The 19585-nt window shown below is 39.0% G+C and overlaps 1 protein-coding gene across 6 annotated transcripts in view; it reads left to right on the plus strand.

Annotated features, from left to right (window-relative positions):
* Window positions 1-270: 270 nt before the first annotated feature.
* Window positions 271-19585, plus strand: part of LOC118544703 (BEN domain-containing protein 5) — a 1415283-nt gene continuing 1395968 nt past the window's right edge. Inside the window, exon 1 of one of the 6 annotated variants that reach the window (XM_078073180.1) lies at window positions 271-448. In XM_078073180.1, the coding sequence (XP_077929306.1) occupies window positions 415-448 (34 nt within the window). In that variant the 5' untranslated portion in view covers window positions 271-414. Of the gene's footprint in view, window positions 449-869; window positions 886-19585 lie in introns of those variants that run through there. The other 5 variants (XM_078073175.1, XM_078073174.1, XM_078073178.1 and 2 more) reach the window with 5 other exon arrangements.

The following is a 19585-nucleotide window of genomic DNA, read 5'->3' on the forward strand; positions in this document are numbered from 1 at the left end:
GCCAGCCCATCCAGGTCTGTGGTCAGCAGGAGGACCCCCTCGGCAGTAGGCGAGCGCCATCCCAGCGGACCTGGTCTCCGCTACCCAGAGGCGGATGAGCATGCTCAGTTGACAGGACGCGGTGGCTAGGCGGCGGGGAGAGGTGCGGCGGAGTCCCAGCCCCGCAGGAGCCTAGACCCCAGAGTGCTGGAGCCGCGGGGGCGGGGCCTCCGACGCACGCTCCCTCCCAGCCCGCCTCCCCACACCCCCCCGCCCCAGCCCCGCGCCGCCTGCTCGCACGCGGGCAACCCGTTGCCTTGGCAACCGTCGCGCCGCGTCTTCCTGAGGGAGCTCAGTCAGCCCGCGGATCCCGTCGCACGCTCCCCACTGCCCCGCGATTTTCGCGTGGGCTTAGAGGCGGAGGGACAACAAAAAATGGCGGAGCGGAGCCAGACGGTGCCTGAGGCAGGTCTGTGGGGGCGGTCGATCAGGGGGAAGCGCTAAGGCAGCACGGCTGTCCTGGGTCCGAGGGGAGAGGAGACTTGGGCATGGCCCTACTCCTGAGGAGGCGCCCCTGTGTGTTTGCGCGGTGGGGCTGTGACCTCGGGGTCAGGGGTCAGGGGAGGTGCTTACCGCTCTGAGTGGCGGGGCCATGGACCTCGGAGTCCCGGCGGCGGCGCAGAGGTGTATGCGGGAGTGTGCACACTCCTGAGTGAGCATGGGCCCAGAAAGGGCTGGGACTCCAGGGAAGACACAGGACTCCAATCCTGAGGGGCACCTGTAATGGTGCTGATCGAAGGAGTAGGCTGAGTCATGGAGAGGGGGTACACAGTCCTGTGGAAACATAAGAGGGCTCCCTAAAGGGGCATGGTTTGGTGGAGAGGGTCACTTATTCTGAGGAGGCAGGTGTGTGTGTGTGGGGGGGTGTTACTTTAATATCAGGCAGTGCCACGGAAGGGGGGTATACACCAAGTATTTGTGTTTTGGGGGAAGTATAGTGCCTTAGGGTCACCCCTGGCCACGGAGAAAGTATGCAAACCCTCCTGTGGGTCCTTATAAAGACAAGAGGCTTGAGGGGACACCCAGAGCCTCAGTCCTTCAGAACCTTACCAAAGGATGCTGGAACCTGAGTTTGAGTGTATATGGGATCAGTGCTCTTGAAGGTCATTCAGAATCACAAAGGAGTGTATATCCACATATCTGTGGGTGGAAGATAGTCTTGAAGGTGCAGGGAGACTGCTGGGGAGGGGGTCCCAAGGTCCTATTCCTGAGGGGATCCCATTGTGGGTTTGACTGGGCTTGGAGAGTAGTGACATAAGTGTCTTACAGGGTCTTAGAAGAGAGCTAAGATTTTCACATTCTTGTGTATGTGGGAGGGAGTTTGTACCTGAAAGGGGTTGGGGACTGAAGAACTGAAGCTTTAAGACAAGTGATATCTGTGTGTGTAGCAAAGCAGTGGCTTTGGGGATATGTGTGGTGGTGAGTGATGGAAGTGATACACACAGACTTGTATACGTGTCCTAATTAGGTATTTTGGTTACAAGAGTGACTCACTTGAATTATCCAGCCCTTGGAGGTGGGGAAGGGGGATAGTGGTTATGCTAAGACCATATAGTGACTGGAACTGAAAGCCGAATAAAGCTTTTGAGGTTCAAGAGATTGTTACCTCTCAAGACCTGCATGATTTCTCTTTCTTTCATGGCATCTCTGTTTCTTCCACCAAGTAGTTCCTCTATTCTTTTTATAGTTTAAGTTCCTCATAACATTACTTTATTCATTCATCCACTCAAGAAATATTTAGTGAGTGCCAACTACATGTCAGGTCCAAGTTAGGCAATGGAAACTCTCTGCTTACGATTCTCTTACCTTGTTTTTTCTTTTTTCTCCCCCTCCCCCATCCCCCATAGACTTACTGCCTTTATTACATATTATACAATTTACTTATTATTTTTATTGCTTATTGCCTGTTTTCTTCCATTAGAATATAGGCTCCATGAAGACAAGGGTCTTTGTTGTGTTTAACATTCCCACCTGTCTAGGACCATACATGGTATACAGTAGGTTATTATTAAATATTTATTTAAGGAATAACTGAATGACCTGATAAAGTCTACGGGTTCAAGAAACTTTCTCTGAGGAAGTGATATTTTAGCTGAGATATATTGAGTAAATGAAGAGAAGGACAAAGAGTGATCAAGGCAGAGGGAACCATATGCAAAGATCCTAAGGTAGGAGGAAACATGATGTATTTAAGGAACTGAAAGGAGACAAATATGGCTGCATGTAGGGCAATAGGAGGAGAAAAGAAACTGAAACAGATCTTGCAGGCCTTGTGTACTATGATACAAATTTTGGTCAAAAATCTTAGGAATAATAGGAAGCCATTGAGGGCTTTTAAGGAGCATGACATGATTAGAATCATGAGGAAAACTATAACTGGCTACAGTGTGGAAAGTACAAAAGGTACAAGAGTGGTTATAGGTGGACCTTTTAGAAGGTGGCAGTGGAGATTGAGAGAAGGAATTGAGAAATATTTAGGAGATAGAATTAATAGGATTTAGTGAAAGATGGGGAAGAAGGAAAAGGAGGTATCAGGGCATACTTCCAATTTTCTAATTTGTGCATCTGGATAGTTGGTGGTGCACTTCTGGAGATAAAGAGCAGTGGAAGGGATCTTGGCTGTGTTTGAGAGGGAAGATCATAAGTTTGGTTTTGGACATATGGAGTCTGAGGTATCATTTAGCCATCCAGGTAAGTGGAGGGATTGACAGGGCAGTAGAATGTATAAGAAAAGTCTGAGCCAACATGGAGATAATTACTGAAGTCGTAAGTGTGGATGAAATTGCCTAGAGGGAGAGTAGCATGTGGGAGGCAGAGGCTTGGGATTAAGTGTTGAATAGCTGCAATATTTCAGTGCTTTCCAAAGAGAATGAGGAGAATGGCCTTGAACAGATTAAATGCTGCCAAATGATATTAAAAGGATGACTGAAAAACTAGATTTAGCAACAGATTTAGCATTATTGGTAACATTGATGAGAGAAAATTGATGAAGGTAGAAGCCAAACCATTTAACTTCCGAATCATTATTAATGGGTGCAGTCTTTGTTTCTTAGTTCAGATTCCCAAGAGAGAGAAACTGATTGATATACATCATCTTTCCCACTAGATCATGTCATAGGATTGCAAGTCAGTGTAGGATTGACTGTTTCTGGATTAGATGTCCAGCTATTGTTGGCTGGAGTCACCTGGTACAAAACGTCCATCTGGTGATTTCTCATCTCAGTAGCAATAGCTAACGTTTATGGAATGTTTATTATGTGCCAGATATTGTGCTAAGTACTTTATATGTTTTAATCTACTTCAGCATCATAACTACATTCTAAAGTATTATCTCTAATATTTGAAGAAGTTTTGGCACAGAGAAGTTAAGCAACTTGCTCAATAACTGCAAATAAGTGTAAGATTGTAGGATTTTGGGGCCTATTTTAACATTATCCAGATTCATTATTTGGCTTTCTGTTTGTATTGCAACATACTACATATTGAAGAAATAATAGCCATGATGAAAATTCCTGCCCCACAGGAAATGTTATTCTAAGGTAAGCATATGTTAGCAAGGTGATGTGGAAAGAACTGAGATTCAGATCTTTGTTTAAAGCCTGTTTCTATACCTTATTAGATGAGGACCAGGGACTCAAATTTTCTGTTCTAAAGTTCCCTCATCTCTAAAATGGGGATCGTATTTACAGGATAGGTGTGAATACTAGAGGTAATATATCTGAAGTGCCCAATAAATGCTATTTCCTTAGTTCCCCTGAAGCTTGAATATAGAAAATTAAGATGTATTATCTATACTTTACATATAAAAACAAGCTTTAAACATACAGTGGTGAATTTAAGGCAGTCTTTTTTCTTCCCCCCATTGGTTTAATTTATTTGCTATCGGAAGAAAGGCAGACACCAAGTTTAGGAGAACGTGGAATTGTTACCTGAACTAAGTGTCATGGGATATGTCCCTATATGAGGTAGATTTTGAGAAATTTCTTAGAGGTGTGAAGGGACAGTTAAACTTTTGTTTTTTTTCAAGCATGCAGATAGCTCTGTAAGAAGGTCAGAATTGCAAAAGGAAGTTTCTTTTAAATAATGTACTTTAAAATGAGGACAAGAAAAAAATGAGGACAAGAATGTTAGAATTTCTCTTCTTCTCCAACAATTTGACTACGAAAAATAATAATAAAAAAGAAACCTTGTAGTTAATTAAATGTAGGAGTATTAGTCTCAGGCTAGATTGCACCTGTTTCAATTTCTCAGACTCTTCTCCTTCCTTTCCAACTATCATAAAAGAAAGCTTTTGTTTGAATTACCTGGTAAAATTGCTTTCCTGTATTGCCAGGTTTGTTACTTTTGTGGAGGTCCATACTGACCAGAAATTTTAGAATGATGCGGTCTCTTAAAATGGCCTGTACCTTGATCACTTTCTCTGTAAAATTGAGTCTTTTTTTTAAAAAGTAATTTTATGGTATCTGAAATCATCTATAGACAGAATCTTGAAATTTTAAAAAGCCTTAGAAATATAATATTTTCTATCTTCTGTTAGTAGTTGGACAAAAATAAAGTCTATTTGCAAATTGGGGATAGTAACATCTACTTTTCAGGTAAGAATTAGAGATAGGTTTGGAAAACGCGTAGTGTCTTACACCTTCCTACCCCCAAAGAAATGGTAGCTTAATTGGTATATACGTGTGTGCGTGTGTGTGTGTCTGTGTGTGTGTGTGTGTGTGTGTGTGTCTTTTCCTAAAGGCTTACTAGTAAAATCACCTTTTGGAGATGAGGAAATCCAGGCCTACAATCCCTTATTTGCAGCCTTGGATGCAAATATATTTCAGAATTCAGATTTTTTTTGGGTTGTGGAAAAGTAATACAGCATATGAACTGTTGATTACATAATATCTCCTTGGGATATGGGAAAGTACCTTGTAATCAAACAACATTAATATCGTATTCACACTAAATGAATAAAAGTTATAAATAGCTTCATGTCAGTTTAGGTTAAGTTTTGCCAACAAATTAGTTTTGGCACCAAACCTATGAAAAAATACTTGGTTTTTAGAGATTGATGGATTTTGGAATTGTGGAAAAGGGCATGTAGACTTATGTAATTTTTTCCCTTTTTAGAAATATTTTTAAAACTTTAATTTTTTTGGTCACCTATATATTTTCTGTAACCTCAGTAAGTATAGCTTTATTAAAGTACAGTATTGGGACAGAAAGTACCTTTTGTTTCCATGATGCTTATATGCTTGTTTCTTCTAAGGAGCTCTGAATGTTGCATTTGGCTTTAGTTTCAGTATCATGGCTCAGTGTCACTTTCAATGAGAGATACTAGAGAAATTTATGTATTAAGAAGGTCAGAAGGATGTCAGTATTTTGCATACATATTTTTAGCGAAGTCCCAGCTTTGTCTTTGGGTCATTTAAGAACAGCACAGTCTTATATGAGTGTCAGAATATTTTTATTAATTGTTAAATTTCAGCAATGGAGTAGGTGTTAATTTAGTATTGATTTAAGAAAAATTTTCATCTTTAGCTGAATTTGATTTTTCTGATTATAAGATATTATTGTAAGTGTGAAAGCTTGCAATAATAATTCATTGATGTTACTCACCATATGGGAATATGATAATTTTTACTTTTTATATTTTGCATTTATTTAATGGGACTCATAAAAGAGATTTCTTTTTTTTCAAACTCTAAAGAAAGATGTTTTTATTTGTCATATATTTTTGAGAACTATTGATTGTGAACATTTGAGTCTCTGAACAGGTTTTCAGAATAATGTACTTGCATGTCAACTGAAGAAAAACAAAACAAGCAAACACAAAAAGGCTCCTAGAATTTTATATAGGATTAAAAACTTTTTTTTAAAAAAGATTTTATTTACTTATTTGACAGAGAGAGAGAGAAGGAGAAAGAGCACAAGTAGGCAAAGCGTCAGGTAGAGGAAGACTGAGAAGCAGGCTCCCCACTGAGCAGAGAGCCTGATGCTGGGCTCAATCTCAGGACCCTGGGATCATGACCTGAGCCAAAGGCAAATGCTTAACTGACTGAGCCACCCAGGTGCCCCTAGGATTAAAAGCTTTTGTATAGAATTGGAAATTCCTAAATAAAGACTTTCAACAATGTTACAAAAAAAATCTCTGAGTTTTGGTGGAAGAAATGGGGAAAATAATCTGCCGTCAATTACAGTTTGCTGCATTTTTTCAGGAATTTTAGAAGTCACTAATTGTAATATATTAATCTCTGTGTCATGGCTTTGTGAAAGAAATCACTATGTTGTGGACTCTGTTATTCATTTTTAGAATTATTTATTTAAAAATATGTATTGAGAGGTGCCTGGGTGGCTTAGTCAGTTAAGCATCCAACTCTTTTGATTTTGGCTCAGATCATGATCTCAGGTTGTGAAATTGAGCCCTGCATCGGGCTCTGCACTGGGTGTGGAGCCTGCTTAAGATTCTCTCTCTCCCTCTCCCACTGCTCCCCCCCCCTGCAATGCACACGGGTACTCTCTCTCTCCCCCCGAAAAAACCTTTAAAAATATGTGTTGAATACTTATCATGTGCCAGGCATTGTGTCCAACTTTGGAAATTCAGAGATGTATTAGACAAAGTCCCTGCCTTCAAGGAGCTTCAATCATAGTGGAGGAGGAATAGAGTTAGAAAATTACCATCCAGTCAATGAAAAGAGTTGTACACAGGATTCTGAGGCTAGAGAATAGTTCTCTGACAGCCTGGGGGTGGTGGTAAGAGTAGTTCAGTAAAGCTACTTGGAGGAAGGACACATGAATTGAGTCTTGCATAATAAGAAATTAGCCCAGTGAGGGGCACCTGGGTGGCTCAGGTGGTTAAGCGTCTGCCTTTGGCTCAGGTCATGATCCCAGGGTCCTGGGATCGAGCCCCACATCGGGCTCCTGGCTCAGTGGGGAGTCTGCTTCTCCCTCTCCCTCTGCTTCTCCCACTGCTCATGCTCTCTCTCTATATATATCTCTGTGTCTCAAATGAATAAATAAAATCTTTAAAAAAAAAAAAAAAAGAAAGAAATTAGCCCAGTGATGGTTGTAGGCAGAGGAACTGGGAATAGAGAGGAGGAATGGAGGGCAGAGAGAGCAACATATACCCAGGAAAGTTGTGTGGTGAGAGAATGAAGCTTATTCAGAACATTGCTAGTATTGCTCATCTATTAACAGAGCTAAAGACTGTATTTCTTTTTATTTTTTTCCTTCTATTGGTTCTTAAACATTTCTGGGGTGAGAGATCTCTTTGGGTATGTTATGAAAAGACAATGAATTCTTTCTCATGAAAATGCATGCTGTGTACAGTCATATGAAAATTTGAAAATAATTTTATGAGGTAATGTCCATCTTCCAAATCTTCTATTTGTTAGTAATGGAGGATTACATTTCAGTTAGTAATAGAGGTTACATTTAAGAATCTGAAATCTTCAAAGTAGGAATACTGAGGTGGAAGGGGTTGATCTAATAACATCTCTGCTAGAGCAGGTCCAAAGCAAATGCTGGTTCCTAAATTATTTGGTTATGAGTTCATCTTATACTTGTACCTTCTTAGTAGTTTACTTTCTCATTTTGCCTCATAATAGACCTAAAAAAAGACTCCAGGGTTACATAGATGTATTCAAGAGAGATTAAGTGATTAGTTCAGGCTTCTGTGGCTAGAAACCAGGTATTTCTGATTCCAAAGCTCAGATTCTTTCCATTTTTGCTCTCCTAAGTAGAAAAGACATGTATAAGATTAGAACATATGGTAAGGGAAATGTGAATTTTTTTCTTTATATTGACTATTAGAAGGTAAGTGACTTAACCAGAGTCCCACAACTAGGGAAAAGAGGAGCCAGAACTGTAACCTAAATTTCCTTATTCCCATTCAGTAAATAATATACTGCCCTAAAATGGAGAGACTTAAATAACCAGGTCTTATAGTAATGGCCTTTAAAAGCAAAGTTAGTGAGGTTCTTGGGTGGCTCAGTCAGTTGAGCATCTGACTCTTGGTATTAGCTCAGGTCATGATCTCACGATTGTGGGATTGAGCCCTGCATTGGGCTCTGTGCTCAGTGCGGAGTCTGCTTCAGATCTTTCTCCCTCTCCCTCTGCCCCTCCCTGCTTACACACTCTCTCTCTCAAATAAATAAACAAAATCTTAAAAAAAAAGCGAAGTTAGTTATTTCAGTAAGCCAGTCTTTTGTCATTTGCAGAGTACCTCCCTTCTTTTAGGCACCTTACATATATCTTGTTTAATTCTCACAGAATTACTGCAAGGGGGTATAATTATCTCCATTTTACATATGAGAAAATTAAGGTTCAGAAATATTAAGTGGTGAAGCTAAGGCTACACAACCCATAAGTAGTAGAACTTGAGCTACAACCCAAGTCTGTCTGGCTCTATGTCCATACTGGTGAGACTACTCCACTCTGCCTCCTGGCTTTATTTAACCTGGATATAAAATGAATGCCTTTGATGATGGGAAGGGATGGCACATAGTAGAACTTAAAATAACTCAAAATTTTCTTTTGTTATTGAGTTACTGAGGAAGAGGTAATGCATACCTTAATTTTCAGACAACAAAAAATGCACATCTATTTCTGATTACTGTAATCCAGTAATTAGAAATATGGGGTTAATGAAGTTTCTTATCTTAGGCATCTCTATGCACTCATTGAGTTAGTTAGTGCTGAATAGTAGGGACTAAAATAGCAATTAGCATGTGCTTGCTATAGTAGGCATTCAATAAATATTTGTGTACTAAATGAGTGGAAACATTTTTTAATCCATAAATTTTAGGTTTAAATATTTGAACTTAGGCTATTGGAAGCTGAGGATGTTAACACAAATGAAGGGGAAAATGGAGAAACTTTTGACATTTCACAAACAAAATGTCCTAGTTGAATAGGACTTAAACACAATATATAGGGAATGGAGCAGCTCATTTAAAACCTCATTTGGGAGACTTCTGGGGAAGATGGCACAGTAGGAGGACCCTAAGCTCACTTCAGCCCACAGATGCAACTAGATAACATGCATATGAGTTTAAATAACCCAGGAAACAACTGAAGCCTGGCAGAACAGACTTCCCAGAGCTAAGTGTAGAGAAGAGTCCAAATGAAAGAAGGTTGGAAGGGTAGAGACATGGTTGGGAGCTAAATGGACTACAGGAGGAGAGAAGGGAAGGATGCTGCAGATGCAGGGAGGGGAAAGAGATCCTCAGACCATACTCCAGGGATGAAGAACCTGCATGGGGAAGATGAATCCCCATAACATTTGGCTTTGAAAACCAGAGGGGCCAAATTTCATGGATTCTTATGATCGGTGGGGCTTAACACCTGGAACTTTAAAGGTCAGTGGGCTCAGTTTTGGGAGAGCCAGGAGGGCTAGAGGGAACTGAGTCCCCACCCTTAAAGAGAGAGCAGAACATACAGCCCCTTAGAGATACATACAGCTTAGAAGCAGCAATTTGAAAAAATGCATGGGGTATCTGGGAGAGAGATTCATTAAATAATCTCAGACCATGTGCTGGAGGGGCAGGAATCACTGGGAGACTTCTATAAGAACAAAGGAGCTGGTGGGTGCCGTTTCCCATTTCCCTGCCTCCCAGACTAGACATGGACAGAAGGAACCAGCATGGAACCATCATTCTCTATCTAACTTGCTAATGGCATGCCCTGCCCCTGAGTTCTCCTGCAGACATGCCCCCCTCAAGCCAGGCCTTGGTTCCAGGTCTCCTCCCATAGAAGACCCACACAAACCTCACAAACACCATGTGCATCACCACCTCCACCCTTGCCTACCTTGGTCCCCAGTGGCTGCAGGTCCCTTCCCACAGTAGACTGGTGGCACGACCTTGCTGGCACAGTGTGCCCCACTACTGTATTCTCCTGTGGACTTGCTCCCTTCAATATGCCCTTGGCTTGAGCCCATCCAGAGTGGTGCAACAAGCCTGGCAATGTGCAAGAGCCTGACGGGGGCTAGCACCACTGCAAAGTGACTCTTGCCCTGGGGAGAGGGGAAGATAACCACCCACACCAGTCTGACTGTGGCCCCCTCAGTGGGCTGGGGGCAGACATTTGGTCTGAGAGCTGGCTGTGCCTACTAGTGAAAGCTTCTCAGGGAACAACACAGGGAACGTGACCTATAATTCAGTGCTACTTCATCTTGCAAATGCCTGGTTTGATTCGACTCAAGTGTAAGGTGGCCCCACTAACAACACAGGACCCGCTAAAAACACAGGGACCAAACCCTGCCCACAAAAGGCAAAGAGAGCCATTGCAGATGACTGGACCAAAGGCAATCATAGCTCAGCCACAATAGCAGGGTACATGCAGTAGACATAGGAGACAACTGTGAGCACCAAGTTCTGGTGAACAGGGGATACTGCATTGCAGGGCACTACAGGACCTCTTCTTCATAAGGCCACTATTTTCTTTTTCTTTTTTTTTTTTTAAAGATTTTATTTATTTGACAGAAAGAGACACAGCGAGAGAGAGAGAACACAAACAGGAGGAGAAGGAGAGGGAGAAGCAGGCCTCCCCCCGAGCAGGGAGCCCGATGTGGGACTTGATCCCAGGACTCTGGGATCATGACCCGAGCCGAAGGCAGACGCTCAACCGACTGAGCCACCCAGCACCCCAGGCCACTATTTTCACGCAGGAGACATAGCTGACTTTTCTAACACATAGAAACAGACACAGAGAGTTAAACAAAATGTGACTTTCCTAACACATAGAAACAGACACAGAGAGTTAGACAAAAATGAAGAGACAGGGCAGTATGTCCCAAATGAAAGAACAGGTCACAATCACAGCAAGAGACCTAAACCAAATGGAGATAGGTAATATGCCTGATCGAGAATTTAAATTAACAGTCTTACTGGATTTGAGAAGAGTGGAGGAGTTCAGTGAGACCCTTAACAAAGAGATAGAAAGCATAAAAAAGAACCAATTAGAGATGAAGAACTCAATAACTGAAATTAAAACTGACACTGGATGGAATAAATAGTAGACTAGAGGAAGCAAAAGAATGGTCAGTGACTTGGAGGACAGGGTATTGGAAAGCAGTCAAGCTCAACAGGAGAGAGGAAAAAATAACAAAAATGAAAATAGACTCAGAGAACTGAGTGACGCCATCAAGCATAATAACACTTGCATTATAGGGATCCCCAAAAGAGAAAAGAGTAACGGGGCAGAAGATTTATTTGAAGATATAATAATGGAAAACTTCCCAAATCTGGGGAAGTAAACAGAAATTCAGATCCAGGAGGTACAGAGAGCCACCAACAAAAGCAGGCCAAGGAGGTCCACACCAAGACATATAGTAATTAAAGTGGCAAAAAGTAGTGATAAAGAGAGAATTTTAAAAGCAGCAAGACAAAACGTACATACAGGGAAAACTGCATAAGGCTATCAGCTGTTTTTTTTTTTTTTTTTTGTCAGAAACTTTGCAGGCCAGAAGGTAGTGGCATGATATATTGAAAGTGCCGAAAGAAAAAATCTGCAGCCTAGAATACTCTATCCAGCAATGCCATCATTCAGAATAGGAGAGATAAAGAGTTTCCCAGACAAAAGTTAAAGGAATTCATCACCACTAAACCAGCTCTACAAGAAATGTTAAAGGGGACTCTTTGAGTGGAAAGGAAAGACCAGGGGTAAGGAAAGGAAAGGAATGGAAAGTAGGAATAAGAAAAGTAGGAAGCACAAAAGCAATAAAATTAAGTATATCTATAAAAATCAGTCAAGGGATTCAGAATATAAAGGGATACCAAGTATATGACACCATATACTGAAAATGAGGGGGAAAGGAGTAAAGAGTGTCCAAATATAAGTGACTATCAACTTAATATTAGACTGCTATTTGCAGAAGATGTTATATACAAATGTAATGATAACCACAAATCAAAAACCAGTAATAGATATGCAAAACATAAAGAGAAAGTAATCCAAGTGTGTCATTAAAGAAAGGCACCACACTGTGAGATGAGAGAACAAGAGAACAAAGAAACAGAGAAGTACAAAAAGAAACGCAAAACAAATAACAAAATGGCAATAAGTACATACCTATCAATAATTATTTTAAATGTAAATGGACTAAGTGTTCCAATCAAAAGACATAGGATGACGGGTGACGAAATGGAGAAAAAAGCTAGACCCATCATATGCTGCCTACAAGACTCACTTCAGACCTAAAGACAGATGCAGATTGAAAGTGAAGGAATGGAAAAGCATTTATCATGCAAATGGAAGTGAAAAGAAAGCTGAAGTAGCAATACTTATATCAGAAAAAATATACTTTAAAGGAAAGACTGTAACAAGAGACAAAGAAGGACACTATATAATCATAAAGGGAACAACCTAACAAGAAGAACAATTGTAAGTATATATGTACCCAACATGGGAGCACACAAATACGTAAGGTAGGTAATAACAAACATAAAAGAAGTAATTGGTAGTAATACAATAATAGTAGGGGACTTTAATACACTACTTACATCAATGGATAGATCATCCAAACAGAAAATCAAAAAGGAAACCATGGCTTTGAATGATACATCGGACCAGATGGATCTAGCAGATATATTCAGAACATTCCATCCAAAAACAGCAGAATACACATTCTTTTCAAATGCACATGGGACATTCTCCAGAATAGATCACATATTAGGCTACACAACAAGTCTCAACAAATTCAAAAATATCTTAGTCATACCATGCATTTTTTCTGACATCGACACTGTGAAACTAGAAATCAAACACAAGAAAAAAAATCTGGAAAGAAAACAAATACTTGGAAGTTAAATAACATGCTACTAAACAATAAATGGGTCAACCAAGAAATCAAAGAACCAAAAAAATACAGGGAGACAAATGAAAATGAAAACACAATGGTCCAAAATCTTTGGGATACAGCAAAAGTGGTTCTAAGAGGGGAGTTTATAGCAATACAAGCCTACCTCAAGAAGCAAGAAAAGTCTCAAAGAAACAACCTAATCTTACACTTAAAGGTCTAGAAGAAGATCAAACAAAACCCAAATCTAGCAGAAGGAAGGAAATAATAAAGATTAGAGCAGAAATAAATGATATGGAAACTAAAAAAACAATAGAACAGATCAATGAAACCAGGAACTGGTTCTTTGAAAAGATCAACAAAATCGTTGAGCCTTTAGCTGGATTCATCCAAAAAAAAAAAAAAAAAAAGAGGACTGAAATAAACAAAACAGGAAATGAAAGAGGAGAAATAATAACTGACATCACAGAAATACAAAGGATTATAAGAGAATATTATGGAAAATTATATGCCAACAAATTAGGCAGTCTAGAAGAAATGGATAAAATCCTAGAAACATATAACCTCCCAAAACTGAATGAGAAAGAAATAGAACATTTGAACAGACTGATTACCAGCTGTGAAATGGAATCAGTAATCAAAAATCTCCCAACATACAGAAGTCCAGGACCAGAAGTCTTCACAGGCAAATTCTACCAAGCATTTAAGGAAGAGTTAATACCTATTCTTCTCAAACTATTCCAAAAAATAGAAGAGGAGGAAAAGCTTCCAAGTTCATTTTGTGAGGTCAGCAATACCCTGATCCCAAACCAGATAAAGACACTACAAAAAAGAGAACTACAGGCCAGTATCTCTTATGAACATAGATGCAAAAATCCTGAACAAGATATTAGCAAACTGAATCCAACAATACATTAAAATCTCATTCATCACAATCAAGTGGCATTTATTCCTGGGATGGAAGGGTGGTTCATTATTTCACAAATCAATCAATGTGATACATCACATCAATAAGAGAAAGGATAAAAACCATATGATTATTTGAATAGATGTAGAAAAAACATTTGACGAAGTACAGCATCCATTTATGATAAAAACCCTCAACAAGTAGGTTTAGAGGGAATATACCTCAACGTAATAAAGGCCCTATATGAAAAATTCAGTTAACGTCATAACTCAGTGGGGAAAAACTGAGAGCTTTTCCCTCTAAGGCCAGGAACAAGACAAGAATGTCCACTCTCACCAATTTTATTCAACATAGTGCTGGAATTTCTACCCATAGCAGTCACATGAGACAAAGGAATAAAAATCATCCAAATTGGTAAGAAAGAAGTAAAACTTTCCCTGTTTGCAGATGACGTGGTATTATATATAAAGAAAGCCTTAAAGTCTCCACCAAAAAACATCAAGAACTGATAAATGGATTCAGTAAGGTCACAGGATACAAAGTCAATGTACAGAAATGTTGCATTATTATACACCAATAATCAAGTAGCAGAAACAGAAATTAAGAAAGAAATCCCATTTACAATTGTACTAAATATAATAAAATACCTAGGAATAAACTTAACCAAAGAGGGGAAAGGCCTGTTCTCTGAGAAGTATAGAACATTGATGAAAGAAATTGAAGATGACTCAATGGAAAGATAGTCCATGCTCATGGATTGGAAGAACAAATATTGTTAAAATGTCTATATTACCGAAGGTGATCTATAGATTAAATGCAATCCCCATGAAAAGAAAAACAGCATTTTTCACAGAACTAGAACCAACAATCCTAAAATTTGTATGGAACCACATAAGACCCTGAATAGCCAAAGCAGTCTTGAAAAATGAAAACAAAACTGGAGGTAACACAATCTCAGATACCAAGATATAGTACAAAGCTGTAGTCATCAAAACAGTATTGTACTGGCACAAAAATAGACACATAGATTAATGGAACACAATAGAGAGCCCAGGTATAAGCCCACGATTATATAGTCAATTTTTGATAGATGAGGCAAGAATATGCAATGGGACAAAGACAGTCTCTTTAACAAATTGTGTTGGGAAAACTTGACAGCAACATGCAAAAGAATGAAACTGGACCACTTTCTCACACCATACACAAAAAATAAACTGAAAATGGATTAAAGTCTTAAATGTGAGATGTGAAATCATAGAAATCCTAGAAGAGAGCATAGGAAGTACTTTCTCTAACATTGGCTGTAGCAACATCTTTCTAGATATGTCTCTTCAGGCAAGGGAAGCAAAATCCAAAGCAAACTATTGGGACTACATCAAAATAAAAAGCTTCTGTACAGCGAAGTAAACAATTAACAAAACTAAAAGACAACCTACTGAATGGGGGAAGATATTTGCCTTGTCATTTGTATGTCATTTATATCCAATAAAAGGTTAGTATAAGGGACGCCTGGGTGGCTCAGTCGGTTAAGCGTCTGCCTTCAGCTCAGATCATGATCCCAGGGTCCTGGGATTGAGTCCCGCATCGGGCTCCCTGCTCCGCGGGGAGCCTGCTTGTCCCTCTGCCTCTGCCTCTCTCTGTCTCTGTCTCTCATGAATAAATAAATAAAATCTAAAATATATATATATATATATATATATATATATATATATATATATATATTTAAAGAACTTGTACCTCTGAAACAAATAATACATTATATGTTAAAAAAAAAAAAGAAGATAGTAGGAAGGGAAAAATGAAGGGGGGGAAATCGGAGGGGGAGATGAACCATGGGAGACTATGGACTCTGAGAAACAAACTGGGGGTTCTAGAGGGGAGGGGGGTGGGGGGATGGGTTGGCCTGGTGATGGGTATTAAAGAGGGCCTGTACTGAATGGAGCACTGGGTATTATATGCAAACAATGAATCATGGAACACTGCATCAAAAACATAATAATAATAATAAAAAAGAACTGATACAACTCAACACCAAAAAACCAAAACATCCAATTAAAAAATAGGCAGATGACATGGACAGAAATTTTTCCAAAAAAGACATAAAGATGGTCAACAGACACATGAAAAGATGCTCAATATCACTCATCATCAGGGAAATATAAATGAAAATTACAGGGAGATATCATGTCACACCTGTCAGAAAGGCTAAAATAAAAAATATAAGAAACAAGTGATGGCGAGGATGTGGAGAAAAAGGAACCCCTGTGCACTGTTGGTGGGAATGCAAACTGGTACAGCCACTGTGGAAAACAGCATGGAGTTTCCTCAAAAAATTAAAAATAGAACTACCATATGATCCAGTAATTTCACTATCAGCTATTTTACCAAAGAATACCAAAACACTAATTTAAAAGATACATGCAATTTATTTACAAATAAATTATTTGTAATAACCAAGATATGGAAGCAACCCAAGTGTCCATCAATAGATGAGCACATAAAGAAGATGTAGTATATATACACAATGGAACATTACTCAGCTATTAAAAATGAAATCTTTCCATTTGCAACAACATGGATGGATCTAGAGGGTATACTGCTAAGTGAAATAAGTCATTCTATGAAAGACAAATATATGATTTCACCCATATGTGGAATTTATGAAATAAACAATTGAGCAAGGAAAAAAAGACAAACCAAAAAACAGGCTCTTAATTATAGAGAACAAACTGATGGGGAGGTTGGCAGGGTGATGGTGAAATAGGTGAAGGGGATTAATATTACACTTACTGTGATGAGCGCTGAGTAATGTATAGAATTGTTTTTAAAGATTTTATTAGAGAGAGAAAGAAAGAGAGGAGCGGGGGTGGGGGGGGAGAAGGAGGAGAAGCAGAATCCCACATAGCAGAGAGCCTGACTTGGGGCTCGATCCCAGGACCCCAGGATCATGACCTGAGCCGAAAGCAGACACTTAACCGACTGAGCCACCCAGGTGCCCCATAGAATTGTTGAATCACTATATTGTACATTTGAAACTAATATAGCACTATATGTTAACTATACTGGAATTAAAATTAAAAAAACCTGTAAAACCTCATTTGGAGTTATCTGTCTCTTCATGCAGCATGACATAGTAAATAAGAGTATAGGTTTTGGAATTAAGCAGATAAAATTTAAAATTCTAACTGCTCCTTAGTGTGTTACAGTGCTTCTTTGAGTCTCAGTTTTATTCATCTTTAAAATGGTGATACTAATGCTTTACTCAATAGTGTTGTGAGGGTGTATGTAATAATACCTCTGATAGAGTAGTAATCCTCTTAACCCACTCACTGGATTAATTGATGCTTTCCATTTTCATGAGATATGCAGCTTCATATATGTTTAGAGAGCCTTTCTGATGTATTGGAAGAGTGCAATGTATTGATGGGACATGAGTCCTCATGTCATAAATATATTATGAAACTTTAAATAATTTTAATTAAAATTGGAAATATCTTCCAAAGCACTAATACTCTAATTTTTCATCTTACTAATATCATTACCCGTGTAGCACATCAGGAATAGCAATGCATACGAGAAATGCTAGTAACACTTTTGGAACCTGATAAAAATTGTAATTGTTTTGAATTTTCTTATAAAAGACTTGAAAGGGCTCATCTAAGTTTAGGTTTATTAGTATTGTGGGGCCTTTGATGTAAAGATCAACATCACTCATATTATGGAACTGGATGAAGAATGAAATGATTTAATAAAGGGGTTGGATCATATTTATTATTTTCCCTGAGGAGCCTGGATCTTTTATTTCAATTTAATATAAATTACATGTAGTCAAGGATTCAACTTCATGAGAGCAACTTTTCCCTATATTCTGAGGAGGGAATTATGATCTTTTTATTAATTCCTAGAAGCTGATTTAATAAGGTCCTAAGAAAGAGGAATTTTCCTTCCTTTGTATCAATATTTGCCAGAGTTGGGACTAGTTTTAAATTGTATTATACTGATTATATCATTTCTTTACTGTGAGATTTTTATATTGCGACTAAATTAGCATTTTTTAATTGGTTGAATTACTTCAGTTAAGGGTATCAATAGATAATTGAGGTATTTTATATATTTTTAATTGAAATCTGGTATGAAAGTGGTATGTTCTGAGACAATGGGTGCTATACCTAATTAGTGAACCAGATTATCCCAGGGATCAAATGTTTTTGGTGGGGGAGGGGAGGGAGAAATTTTGCTTTGTCATTTGTACATCCTTACCTTCAAAATGGTTTGAATTTGGCAAAGAGTTGTTCTCAGCAAAGTTTATATCGAAGTGCATGTCATCCTGATGAAATGAAGTAAGTAAAATTTTTTTCAGTTATCTAATTTAATGCTGTTTCTCATTTATGTTATCAAAGGTTGCCAACCACTCTTGAAAACACATTACACACTTAAAACTAAGAATGGGTTTTCTTGTTATTAGAGTAACAAAAGAATCATTTTCCTGTTCCTGTCTGTTCAGAACAATACATACTTTGAAAGTTTAGAATTTTCAGTCAAATTGGTTTTCAAAAACAAGGTTAAGTACTGTCAAGGGAAGATGAATTCCTTTTGTTTCTGTGCTAGTGATCTAAATGTTCTCATATTGCTGATTATGATTTTTTCAAGCTTTTTATCTTTTTATGTACTAATCCAGTATCTTTTTTTTAAAGAAACTAAAGCAGTAAAATCTATAAACTTTTCATCTTTAAGAGCTTTTCTGATTTTCCTGCTACAGTGTTTGTCTACCCTTATCTTGTTCCAGTTAAGTAGAAGAGATTGTCCTACTGAATAAATCTTAGATCATTGGTTCCTTCTTTCTTCCATTTTTTAATCATTCTCTCCTTTTTTTTGTTAATTGGTTTTTGATAATGACTATCTGGCAGGGCAGTACAAGTCTGGTTCTCAGGTATTTCAGGTCTAAAATGGATCTGCTGCATACTATTCCCAGTTACTTTGAATGTTATGAATATTTAGTGATAAAGAAAAGAAATAGGGGTGCCTGGGTGGCTCAGTTGGTCAAGCGTCTGCCTTCGGCTTAGGTCATGATCCTGCGGTCCTGAGATCGAGCCCCGCATTGGACTCCCTGCTCCGTGGGGAGCCTGCTTCTCCCTCTCCCTCTGCCTGCTACTCCCCCTGCTTGGGCTCTTTCTCTCTGTCAAATAAATAAATATTAAAAAAAAATAAAGAAAAGAAATAGACTAGGAATTTTATTTTAATTTATTTATTTTTAAAAGATTTTATTTATTTATTTGACACAGAGAGAGCACAAGTAGGGGGAGCAGCAGGCAGAGGGAGAGGGAGAAGCAGACTCCCTGTGGAGCAGGAAGCCTGATGCAGGGCTTGATCCCAGGACCCTGGGATCATGACCTGAGCTGAAGGCAGATGCTTAACCAACTGAGCCACCTAGGTGCCCCAAAAGGCTAGGAAATTTAGTTAAAAAAATACTTATGTGTTGGGGAGGACTTAAGATGGCAGAGAAGTAGGAGGACTCTAAACTTTCCTCATCCCTTGAACACAGCTAGATAAATATAAAATCATTTTGAACACCCAATAAATCAATCTGAGGCCTGAGAGAATAAAATTGTACAACTAGATGTACCAAAATGGCCACCTTGTGGAAGGTAGGAGCTGGGGAGAGTTGATTTGGGGGAGAGGAGAAGAGAACTGTGGGTCCTGCAGAGAGGAAGGAGCCCTGATCATGGAGAGAGGAGTGAGAGAGAGAGGGAGAGACAGAGAGAAGGAGTGTAAGTGCATAGGGGATTGCACAAGGAAAACTCTTCCCTGAAACCACTGACTGGGAAAAAGAGAGGGGCTGACCACTGCAAGTTTTT

Source organism: Halichoerus grypus, chromosome 5, assembly GCF_964656455.1.
Source record: "Halichoerus grypus chromosome 5, mHalGry1.hap1.1, whole genome shotgun sequence".
Lineage (NCBI taxonomy): Eukaryota > Metazoa > Chordata > Mammalia > Carnivora > Phocidae > Halichoerus > Halichoerus grypus.